Source organism: Columba livia, chromosome 19 (assembly GCF_036013475.1).
Source record: "Columba livia isolate bColLiv1 breed racing homer chromosome 19, bColLiv1.pat.W.v2, whole genome shotgun sequence".
Taxonomy (NCBI): domain Eukaryota; kingdom Metazoa; phylum Chordata; class Aves; order Columbiformes; family Columbidae; genus Columba; species Columba livia.
The window spans coordinates 9,464,062-9,476,703 of NC_088620.1; the positions used below are offsets into that span (position 1 = coordinate 9,464,062).

Genomic DNA, 12,642 nt, shown 5'->3' on the forward strand with positions numbered 1-12,642 from the left:
ACCTCGTGAAATGTGCCACAAGCCATGAGACTTGTGCCCTCCTTTCCTCCACAGAGCGACAGACACCACACTTTGGGGCTGGCATCTCTAAACGAACACTTAACGAATGAAGAGTGCACACATGGAGCCCGATACCATGTTTCACACAACATTTCATCACTCTCACAGTCACCAAGTTTAGCTTTTGAATGAGAACTCACAGCAGTCACCCTGTCATTTCAGAAATGGAGGAGACAGAACGCAGACAGACTCTACACTTTAACATGCTGATGAGCAAGTCCAAAGACTTCAAAGCTGGTCTCCTTGTCATAGTTACTACTCTGACTATGTCTTCTGAGTGGTTATAAAGAATCTCTGCCTTGTGGGTCAAATGGATCCTGGCAGAGAAGTCCCAGAGCGTGAGGACAGCCGCAGCAAACACAGCAGTATTGCAACAGTGTACTTGGATTTGCTCTCCATTGAATTGACCTTACCTGTCAGCCTTCAATGCCTCCTGGGGAAAAAAACATCTGGAAGGAATATAATTGACCGTTAAAGGTTAAAAATAGAGATGCTTCCTTGAAGCCAGGGACTGAGGAAAGAGAACCCAGATGCCTCTATTAAGTCTTTTGGGATGTCCGAGTGTCACTGGGTGCCTGGAGCCTGTCTGAACCACGTCTTTTCCATTCGCCTCTGAGTTAGCTGAGGGAGAGGGAGGAATCAGACTGCAAAGGAACAATCGGGTCATGTTTTGCACCTGGCCTTTCATACATCTCCCTCTGCAACCTGGTACAGTGTCTTCTACAGTTAGGAGGGCTGGATCTTCTGCTTACCTGACAGGTCAGTTCATTTCACTACTGAAATTCATTTACCATACAACCCATTTCAACATGGGCAAACTCATATCCACCAAGTCCCTTGCCTACAGGATTTCAATAAAATCTGGGTAAAACAGCCATTCTCTTTACAAAAAGACGGTGAGAAGATGCTGGCATTTCCTCCTGTAAATTAACACAACAGCATCTCGGTCCCCACAAGCAGAACATCACAGCATTACTGGGGATTCCCAGAGGAATTCCTGGCAGCCCAAATGAAGATCAGGTTGCCCCAAGCTATCATCTGTGCAGCCAGCGTGGCCAGGAAACCAAAGCTCCATCTGACGGAGCGCTGCAGCTGTGCTCTCGAGCTATTCTAACCTAGGAAGAAGCTCGGAAGGGGCTCTTGCATGGGAAGCCAGGCAGGCCAGCCCCACTATGGTGAACGTCGCCTTGGACTGATGTGCTTCCAGGTCGGTTGTTTGGTCCCAAGCGAATCAGGGTGATGGGAACAGAGGGCTGTGAGAGAGCTGTACCACTGGAAACCGCACAATAACATGAGGTTAGATGTGTTGTGCCGCACAAATAAATATAGGTACACACAGATGAAGAGGTGCATATACCTGAAGTGTTATTTGCTCAGATCTCACGAAACTAAAAGGATGACAGATAGGACAGAAGGGCACAGAGCAGTTACTCCAGTGGGACTCCAGTCAAGACCTCAGCTGGAGGGTTTGGCCACAGGAGGAAGCTCAAAGGACTCAGAACTCACTTTCTCGAGAGTCATGGAAGGAATCAGCTTTGATGGGAGTCGGGTCACTCCAGGACCTGCTGAAGCTCCTCTCACGCCGTTCAGCAAATGCTAGGATAAAACCAAAGCACGACATTAACAGACTCCAAAGCCACCTCTGTTGCTGCCAGCAAAACAAAACATCCAGTAGATTGCCACCAAAGCCACACATCACGGACTCCCCTGTGCTTGTTCTTCCACTTGCCAAACGCGAGTCCTTTCCACACAGCAAACAAGGGTCTATCTTCTACACAGCAGAAGACAAAGTGCCCGCTTTCTGAGCAGGACCATTATGGGGTATGTAACACAGAAACTGGAGGACGCTGGATGGTGTCTCCTTAAACATACACTGCTCAAAACTCAATTTAATCAAGGGTATTCCAGTGTCCCAGTGTAAATGCTCTGACTCCAAGGCCTCACAGGGAAACGTGCTCAAACAACTAATGACACATGCATGCCCAGAAGAAGGCAGCAGTGCTCCAGTCACTTCTCCTTTCATGTTCTAGTGACATCCCAGTGAGAACCGGACAAACAGAGAGGCCTCTGGAAAGCTCAGGTTCTCTAAATTTTGTTGTGAAAGACGAGATCCTTCAGTTTTGCCTGCCTGCACTTTTGTGAGCACGCCCCTACAGTTTTTCTTCTCTTATTTTCCAGTGTGCGTTATATTGTTTGTACTGGCATTTCCAAGCGCAATCCAGGGAGCCTGGCCCAGCCGGCTGCACCGCAGGCAAATTCCCGGGAACCGCCAACCACGGCGTCTGCCTTGGCAAGCCCACGTGAGAGCCATTACGCCTCAATTAACAGCCACTTACAGCCACTAATACCTATTTCTGGTGGCAGACAGAGCGATTTGCTGCAGCATATCTAGTAACAGCATCTCACGTCAGCGGCACAGGAATTCGCTGCAGATCTGCATTTATAAGAGCTGAGAAGCAACCTGTCCTCTGCTGCAGAGTGTCCAATGCAGGTGTCGAGCACGACAAACCACACGGGGTTCTTCAGGTGATCTCCATCCTCAGCTTTCATTTCAAACCAGGCATTTAGCTACTGTGCACACGAAGAAAGCTTTGAAAACATGACCCGAGAGTTACCAAGGCAGAGAGGCATGCCTGAACTTCCAGACAGCTCTAGGGGGACGTGAGCCCTGTTTGCATCAGGCGGCGCTAACTCAGATGCCAATATGGACATGTTAATGCAATGCTGTTCGCTGTTCACCTCCCACAGCGTATGAGAAAGGAAAGAATGCGAATTCAACTCAAGAAAGCTTTGCTGTGGGCAGTCTGTACACGATGCCTGACTGCGGGGTGGGAAGAACAAGCTGTTTCCTCTTCTGGAGGAATCCTCCGCTCTCGAGAGCCGGTTACTCCATTCCCAGCCTGCTTCACAGAGATAAGGGAGCTGCCCCAACTGAGTTACGGAGGAGTGTTGCCTTCCTTAGGGAAAGGGAACTGCCATCTCCCAGGCCTGAGAGGTGATTTCTTCTCCAGTGAGGCACAACATTCCCTTATCTCCCACTTTCTCCAATCTCTTCCGTGTTCCTCTTCTTTCTCCCTTCCACCATCTGCTCAGCTCCCACCGGGTAAGTTTCCCCAGGTGCTGCTGCAGAGATGGTGGGACAGGGGAGGAGAAAAGCAAAAGCCACCAGTCCGTGTGGCACGTGAAGCAGCGACTGTCCCCAAGGAGCCACGGCCAGGCCGCAGGTTCAGCGGGAGGCCGGGCAGCACTCCCAGCTCTGCGCAGCTCTCAGCTCTGCTTCTCCTCACAAGCGTCTATGCTGGTGACCACCAACAACCACACTGCAGCTCTTCTTCTGCTCCTCGCACTGAGGCCACAGAGACATCCAGGGCCTTCCCAGGGTCCTCAGGAATGGCTCACAGGCTGCTTGCAGACATCATGTGTCCCGGAGACTTGCAACAGCATGGCCTTCTTTTTTGTAGAGTAAAATGGCATCAGCAGGTCAAATCCTTTCTCCAGCCCAACACGGGGTCTTTTCTACCCACATCTGCACACAACACAGGGCTCCCCATGTCCCACCAGCACAAACCCCAGCTCCTCACAGCCACATCTTACAGCTGCTCACTTACTTTGTGCTTTAACCCTTCGGCTCCCCACCATGCGGAGGTGCTTCCGAAAATTCCTGCAAGAAAGGCCAAACACAACCTCTGAGAAAAGTAATACAGAGCAACACCTGGGCCCAGCAAGACTGACAAAGCTGGGAGAAAAAAATAACCTTGGCAAAACAGTGTATTTCCTTCTGGGCATTCAAAAGCTGGAGACCAGGTTCCCAGCCTGCACCTATGGGGTGCTGGGGATGGTTGTGGCTGTTTCTTCTGAACTCCCATGGCTGGTGGGACAGGGGGTAAGGTCCTACATCACACGGCCTGCCTCCACCTTCCTGTGACTAAGACACCTGTGCTGTGGCTTTGCTGAAGACACCGTCACTGCCTGTGCTGGCAACGCTCCCTCTGCTCCTGGTGAAGTGCAATAACTGCTCCCCTCTCTCCTTTCTTCCATACATCTTCAGCGGGAAAGCGAGGTGCCCGGGCTCTGCCCACTTGGCACCATGCACACATGATTCCCAAACATTCACAGCAGCTGCTAAAACCCCACCTGTGCTGTCAGCAACCACACAGCCCGTACTGCTCTTGGGCAAAGAGCTGGGAAAGGCTGAAGCAGTTTCTTCCTTCTGGGACAGCCCTGCTCGGGAGGGTGACAGTCCTCGAGGGGCAACGCTGCCTGATGGACCACGCGCTTCCCTGCCCAGGATTCAGGCTCAGTGGGGCTGCAGAGGGCACAGCTCAGGGGAAAGTCCACCCGTGGGTAAACCTTGGGGAGCAACTACACCTGATAGTCAGGTCTGTGTAAAACAGGCTGTCCTGGCCACTCCTGAGAGACCACGGCCAAGGGACTCTTTGTCCAGCCTGCCCAAGCGCAAGGGACCTGCCTCCCTTTGTTCCTTGTCACTCACCTAGACAGGAACCCAACGGGACAGGAACCACACAGGACAGAGGAGACACAGGGAAGAAGCAGCAGGTGACTAGCGAGGAAAATGTCATTCCTCCCTGAACTCCACTGAGGGTGACTTCACCCTGCAGGGCCCCGGGGATGAGCCCCGGCACCAGCAGCCTGCATGGAGTGGAGGAACCTTCCCAGGTCCCCTCCTGCCCCACCAACACACACCGAGCAACAGAGACTACGGCCGGGGAAAGAGGTGAAGTGACAGGTCGTGTGGTTCACACACAAGTTAGTGGGAGGAAGGACACATTACAATCATGCAGATGCTTTAGCGAGCTAACTGGACTAGAAAAAACTGCCAGCACCGATGTCAAGTTGTTCAGAGCAGGTCACATATGTCTACTCCAATGCAGAGAGACCAACCCAGGCGCTGCTCTCGGAGGGAGAGCACTTAACCCGCACCACCTGCTTGGGCCCCCGTGCCGTCATCAGGATCCAAATTCAGCAACTCAAGAAAGAAAACCAGCAGCTGGGTACCGAAGCTGGGAGCAACATTATTCCATGACAAATTCCCATCTGCACTTGGGCTATTTGTGTTATTTTCCAAAGCTTTATTTTAGCTCTGCTTGGGTGCGTGAAGATTCACTGCTGTGGATCACACAACTGCCTCTGTTAGACATACGACTAAAGTAATTTGCTCCACTGACACGTGCTGCTGAACACGAATAGAGCGGGCAGGGTCTGCAGCACGGCCCAGCCAAACCCACCGTCCTGCTGGCCTGTCCGCTCCTCACCATGGGAGAAATGCAGATGGTTCTCCCGCTCCGGCCCTGCCCGGACCTTCAGCATCCACAGGAGCAGAGGAGACACGTCAAGGATGACATTTTCTGTCCTCTATCCTGACTGCTCAACATCACCGATGCACACAACTCCTACTCCTGTGTTCGCAAGCCCTGCAAACAAGCCATTTTCTAATAAAGACTCGCCTCTATCTAACAAATTCTGAGAAATCTCTTTCTTTTTAAAGATACACTGTCTATTTATTTACAGCAGCTCTAGTTTTGATTCATATTTCTCTTCACCATTCTTAAGCTGCTAAAGAAAAAAAATCTTCCTGGCAATTTCCCAGTTAAGAAAAGTTGATGTTTTTCTCTCGTTTTCTTTTGGATAGCGCTGAAGCGATCACGGCAGCTTTTAACCAACGACACAAACACTGTGTTATCCTTCCCAGCAGGCTGCCAAAATACATGAGCCTTGGCTCATTTGAAAAACCAGAACAGGCTGATTATTACAAAGATGAGTGGCTAAGTGATGTGCCTTGTGAAGCTGGCAGAGGGAAACCAGGGCCCTTCTGTAATACCTGGCCAAGGAATCAGTCCCATCCCCTCTCCTTTCTGTTCTTTAAAAAAAAGACTGAAAAAAATAGACTTCTGGTCACTAGAGATGTTAATTTTGCCTACATCTCAGACTTTTGAGGTGCATTTGTAGATGCAGCAACAGCCTTTAAGAGGACTCAGCTAACCTTGAATTCAAGATATTTGGGAGATGCCTGCATCTTTAATTTTTAATGTATATTATATATTTTTCTGCCTGAAACGCAGATCCTCTATATTATATTTGGAAGCTCAAAAGAAAGACAGTGTTCCTTTAAAAAGATGGAGATCAGCACTGCAGCATCACTCACCTCCATGTTTCCAACACAGCCACTGCTCGTGTCCCTACGAACAGCAACACAGACGGGGACAACCACGGTCAATGTCGTCAAGCGTCACTAATGACACCCGAAGGGCCCATGCAACACCAGGCAAGGTTACGGCTACGGGAGAACACAGGCCCTACCTCTGTATAACAGCTGCAGAATCATTCTCTCGTTTCCGTCTCTTCCTCTCTGCGTAGCCCCTGAACGCCCTGGGAAACCATTTTAAGCCATTAAGCAACCACACAGCTTTGGACTGGAGAGGACACGACACACAGACATTGGAAAGCTCTCACCAGACAACAGAGAGACATCGGGCTGAGCGAGGAACACAACCAGCCCTCGCAGGACCGCATGCGAGCCAGGGGCCGGGCAAAAGACTCACCAAACCACAGGTCCTCACTCCCTACGGCAGGTGGCCGGACAAGCGGTTGTTCCTAAAGCAAACGCAAGAGTGGGCAGAGCACGGCCCAAAGAACGGGGGTGAGCAGCCGTCACCCCGGCTACAGAGGAACGGACCAAGGAAATCCCATGCGCCGGGATCAAGAGGGACAAAAGCATGCTAGCTACTGTTGTCTCCATCGCGAAGATGAGGATGGCTGTGGTGTGATCCATGTCGGCCTACCAGGTGTAGCCATCTAACCTCTGGCCAGCTGACAAACAGCCCTAGTGCAGGGAAGGCACGAGTGAATATGATGCACAGGAGAGGAGAGTTTATTCAGGACACCGACAGACAAGGAAATGAAACAAATGAAGATTATACTTACGAGATGCTAGAGATTCCAGGAGACGCAGGGAAAAAGAAAGAGAAGAGGAATTCATTAGTGCTCAGCCCCAGCCAGCATTCTGAGGGAATTCTCACTCCAGAAGGAATAGTTCTTGTTAGGTGGAAGGAAATTGCTTTTTAAATTAAACATTTCTCAGTGGTGAGACTCCTACTTGACCGAGTCAAATCCTCCCTGGGGCAGCGTTGGCGTGTGGTCTGGACACAAATTAAGCTCCATGTAGACCCAGAGGACATTCAGATGTAGAACTGACAGCTGGGTATGGCCCATCAGGCCTCAACAGGAGCTCAGCATCATGGGCTTTTGGGACAGGGACACCTTTTCCCACAGTGACAAAGACCTGTGAAGTCACTCAGGCTGTCTGGTCTATGAAGGAAGCAAACGTGGTGGACTGAAAACACGAGAGCAGAGGACAGGAGGAAGGGGGCACCCGGAGGAACCAATCCAACGAGCTGAGGGAAGTGCCCCAAACTTCTGGAGCTGTTTCTGTGCCATTTTTAGAGGCAGCAGAGAATCTCCAGAAATGTTAACCAAGGGAGCTGTGCTCCTCAAGGGTTTCCTTAGGACACCGTTCCCCAAATCAGCCTCACCTTGGCCTCCAACAGCTCCAAGCCTTGCAAGCCCTGCCATGCGCACCCATCCTGCAACAAACCTTGTGCCCAGCAAAGATGACTTGAGACAGCAAAAGATGTGCCCAAAGGCAAAGGAAACGTGTTGGTTTTGTCATGGTTTGGTGTGTCAGATCAGAACTGCAAAATACTAGTCACTGTTAGCAGCCAACAATTCTAAAGAGCAAAGCATCACCATGTAGCCCTCAGGCTGCCCACAGCCCTAGGAGTGGGACCCAGCTGGGGAGCCACCAGGCGTGCTGTCCATGAAGAGGTGGCAGAGGGACACAGAGGTCAGGGACGAGACACAGCGCTAGGACAACACAGAGAGAGGAGAAGCCCATGGAGACTCCTCACTCCTACTGTTGGGTGGGATTAGGACCCCGCAGCAGGTTCCACAGCCTGGCACCAGGCAAGGCCCTGAAGATAAAGCCATTTTGCTGGGGGATGCAGATCCCTTCCAACATCCCTCAGCAGTTGCCCCCCACTCAGTGCCGGATCCAGCCCTCCCTGCATCAGCCCTTCCAGGTCTGATTAAGTTTGGGTCATCCCAACATCAACAATCAGCCTCTTTTCAGGATTTGGGAAGAGGAAGGTACGAGGGAAAGAAGAAATGGCAGAGAATAGATTAGATAGATTTATCCCTGGAGGTGTTTTAAAGGCGTTTAGATGAGGTTCTCAAGGACATGGTTTAGTGCTAGAGTTAGGTTATGGTTGGACTCGATGATCCTGAGGGTCTCTTACAACCAAAACGATTCTATGATTACAAAAAGGCCATCAGATTAGTCAGGGAGAAACAGAGAGAGCAGTAGAGCCAAAGGTGACACAGATGTTGGAGGAAGGACACAGGAAAAAGGTGACAAGGAGGAAGATCAGTGTCTCATTTCCCTCATTGTTTGCCTTGGCTTTCCAACCAGGTAGGAAATACTTGAAACCGGGATGGCGGTATTTCCTGGGCAGCCGGGAACAACCTGGAAGTGAGGCTTCCCTTATTCTCTTCAGTCCTTCAAGAACCGCCTCCTCCCAACACGCAGCAACCAGGGGCACCAAAACCTGCTCAGAGGGTGCAAGGAGAAGCTGTTCCTGACTCAGATCTGCTCCCACTTTGTGGAGATGTAACTGATGCCCTCTCCAAATGACAGCACAGAAGCTGTAGGGCTATCTCATCCTACAGACACGCACTCCTCTGGAGTGCCGGACGCAGGGCAAGCCTGGAATAACGCCCCCTCAGGGCAGCGGCTGCAGCAGAAGGATGTGGTGGAGGGTCCCAGCCTGGGACCCAATGGGAATAGTAGGAAAGAGAACTAATAAAGTGCAAAAAATAAATAAGAGATGAGGTTCTCTCTCTCCCCCACCCTCAGACTGTAGTGCCAAACATACAGCTCGATCGCTCCAGGCTCTCAGATACACCTTTGAGCACGCCGCAAACTTTCAGAGACACAGTAAAAGCTACGGCAGTAGTTTCACTTACGCTTGCATAGTTGTAGTAGCGGTTTGAAAACTGAAGAGGTTCTCTTTTGGGAACCAGGTTCGTATGGGGACATCATCTGGAAGAGAGAGAGCAAAAGCTGAGAACGCAGCGGCAGAGCCGTGTTTGAGACAGCAACATTTCCCAGGCTCTTTCTGCTGGTGCTTTTCTCCAGCATCCTGCCCTGTACTGAGCAGGAGAGTCTCATCCTCCTCATATCATGAACACCACCACTGAGTGTTTTGTAAATTTGTGCTAAGCCTGTATCTATCAAATGAAGAAGGAAACTCTGTTTTAAGTCTAGAAGATTAGAATAATCCAGGAATTACAGAAGAGACATTTGAACACAAAAAAAAAAAGAGGAAAGAAACATTTTTCATTAAAAGCATTTTCCAGCCTCTGTACCATTAGTTTGCAATGTCCCATTCATCCAGTTCTTTCTGATACAGCCTCCCATGGAAGATGAAAAGCAGTCGCCTTCCTCTCTTCACAACTGTAACCCAGAGACAGACTCTTTTTCTACCACTCGCACACCGGCTCCCGATGACCTGGCCCTTCAGGAGTCTTTCTGGTTTTGGACATCATTTATACAACCTGCAGATACCTCTGTGCTTATCTGCTCCCCTGTGTTTGTATCTGCCCTGCCTGAACCGACTGCAGATTATTCCCCAATTCCATCAGGACGCTGCATCATCTTCACGTAACAACCACTAAGACAAAAAGTAGGCACCACAATAAGTCACTAATTACATGTGTGGGACGGTGGAGGAATCTGACCAAGAAGCAGCTCCTACCAAGGCTGAAGTTGGTCAGGAAGGGAATCAGGGGTCATTAAAATCCACCGTCAAAAGACACATGAGATCTCTGTGGACTGGACCCCTGGGATTTGGGGCTACCTGATTTTTCCCTTTGCTTCACTCTCAATTTGTGGCTCGATGCTGCTGATCATGTGTCTTGCTTCACTCATTCAAGTTTTAAGATCATTAGCAACTACAGTATCTCAGTTAATAATATTCTGGCATTGTCAAGACTATTTTTTAAATTCACTTTCATTGGCCAAAACCCAATCAAACCCTGCACGGCAGACATAATTACTACAGACCAGACATCTTACCAAACGTTTTGTACAGATCATAATCTGCTATAGACTCATCCTGCTGTTCCCTGAAAGTACAAAAAGTGGCTGCAATTACAGATGCAAAAAATGCTAAATGCAGCTGGGGAGGCCTCCTTTGAAGTGAAGCTTCCAAGGAATCCCGTCAAAAGCTGTAACACACTCCTCAGTTCACAGTTTATGTCAAGCTTTGTATAAGCGTACCCTAAGGAAATACATATGTTAAATGAAAACTGCATTCTAGTATGCTAAATACTTATTATGAAGTTTCTATGTCTGCTCTCCCCCCCAAAAAACAGAGAAGAAATGCAAACCAGCTCAGACTTTAAATGAATTACCTGTTTGAAGTCTCAAGCCCACAAAAGCAGTGCAAGGAGAAGTTGTACAAACCCCTTCTTAGCCAACAATTCTGTACAGGCTTCTCAGGGTCTACGCATCTCAAAGGACTGACAGTCTCTTAATATATCTCACAGCTTTTAAGCCACTAACTTTGATTCAAAGCAGAGCGTCTGAACAACAGCTAATATCCTCAGGAGGTTCTGCCCGGACAATCGCTTGAAGCCTCCCTTCCAACACAGGAAAAACATCACTCCCCTACCCACAGCGCTCAGTGGAGAATAAGGGGTTTGTGACCCTCCAGAGGGGCCTGTTCACCAGCCAGATGTGGAACAGCTGCAGAGGAGCACACAGCTGGGGATTAAGGGGCACAGCTCTGCTCCAGAGCTCATCCAGCGCATGAAAATTCAGATCGTGAATACGGCTGTTGTGCTTCCAGGAGCGGGCACCACACTTCTTTTTGGCCAGGCAGAGCTTCATCATCTCCTTTCTTGTTACCGTCAGCTGTGATGAAATTGCCAAGGAACCCACAAACCTGGGTAGGGCAGGAGGAACACACCCCCACGTTCAGCACGAACATGTCAGCACCTCCGCTCATGCGCGGATGTGTTGGTGTCAGGTGCTGGGAGCAGCACAGGAGATGACAGCTTGTGCTCCTCTGGAACGGTGTTAGGCATCATAAACTCAGCATAAACCCCATATTTAACTTATGCCAATCCGGCCTACCTGCCATGTGTGTTGGTTTGCAGCAATAATGCATCACATAAATCCAAACAGAGAAAGCAGCACCCTAAAGTGAGCCTTTGGGAGGTCTCTCTTTTTCTCATCTCCATTTATCTCTGCCCTGTTTTTCAGCCATGCATAAGGACATTCCAACAAATACTTCTTGCAACCTGCGACACTTGTGCCATTCAGCTCAGTCTGTTTTTCTCTCAGTAAGATCACTCGGATAGAGAGCACAAAGGAGACCAAGCTGAGAAAACTTCCATCCCACGATGGCAGCGCCGCAATGGGGTTTGGTCTCAGCGCTGCCTGTGCAGCCGCACGTGTGAAACACAAAATACGCTTTGTTCCCTTTTAAGTAAATACTCCAATACATTTTCAGAAAGGCAAATCTGCATTTCACGCTGATAAGTGGCTCTAACAAAAATTGCTGCCTAGTTGAAAACACCTGTTATAAATCCCCAGGCACAGACACAGAACACGGCATCTCTCTGCAGCATCTGCCAGGACGTGTTTTCCAGCAAACAGAGGCGTTTAGCTCCAGCTATGAGCAGTTAAACTGCTCCACCAGTGATCTGGAGCTCTCCTTTGGTTTTGTATCAAGTGACCTGCTTCAGTCCTGCAGCACAGAGTACAATTTGGATTTGTTCAGGAAAGCTTTTAACATAAATCCATCAACATTACAACAGGGATTTTTCCCTTTCTTACTTCAGTACACATCACGAGGCTGCAACTGATTCAACTCAGTCTCCACGAGACCAAGCCCTGGGGTCATGATCTCCTTTCCTGAAAGGTTAGAACTGCAATGACTTCCTATTTTCACACAAGCTTTCTGGCTGTTCGATCATATGCAGAGCCTTCTTTCAACAGATGAAACACATATGATCATAAAAGGCTTCCATATAGGAAAACTCTTCTCAGTCCTTTTCTTGCACTTAAGCAATAAAAATAAGAGAGTCTAAACTTGCACATGTAGTGTCTGATGTAAAGACTAAAAATCACAGGGAACCAAAAGAAAAAATGCTTAAAAACTATGAGCAGGAATTAGTGGGACTGTAGGTGTCCTGCACACTCAAATAATCAGTTCTTTTTAAATTATTATTAGACCATGTATTAATTTAGTCACAGAATTTCAAGTATCTAGGCATGAAAACACAGCCCAGAGCCCAACCCTTCTGTGATTTTACCTGCAGTAAATATCACTGTGATATTTCCTAGAAAACCATGAACCCTGGAAAGATGGACTGCTTGGTCTCCACAGCCCTCGATGTATTTTCAAGGAGAAAACCTTGACCTTTGCTGGCTGGACAAATCAGACAAATTAGGTCAGACTCTTTGCCAGCCACGTATAGAGCAGACAGGCAAAGACGGAC

General features: G+C 49.1%; 1 protein-coding gene across 9 annotated transcripts in view; it reads right to left on the bottom strand.

The window, feature by feature from the left end:
• NSMF (NMDA receptor synaptonuclear signaling and neuronal migration factor) overlaps nt 1–12,642 on the bottom strand; it is a 47,263-nt gene that overhangs the window by 14,780 nt on the left and 19,841 nt on the right. For 3 of the 9 annotated variants that reach the window (XM_065036047.1, XM_065036056.1, XM_065036055.1), the window contains 5 exons: nt 9,100–9,175; nt 7,003–7,008; nt 6,379–6,447; nt 3,669–3,721; nt 1,567–1,656 (listed from right to left, as the gene is read on the bottom strand). In XM_065036047.1, the coding sequence (XP_064892119.1) occupies nt 1,567–1,656; nt 3,669–3,721; nt 6,379–6,447; nt 7,003–7,008; nt 9,100–9,175 (294 nt within the window). The remainder of the gene's footprint in view (nt 1–1,566; nt 1,657–3,668; nt 3,722–6,378; nt 6,448–7,002; nt 7,009–9,099; nt 9,176–12,642) is intronic. The other 6 variants (XM_065036051.1, XM_065036048.1, XM_065036049.1 and 3 more) reach the window with 6 other exon arrangements.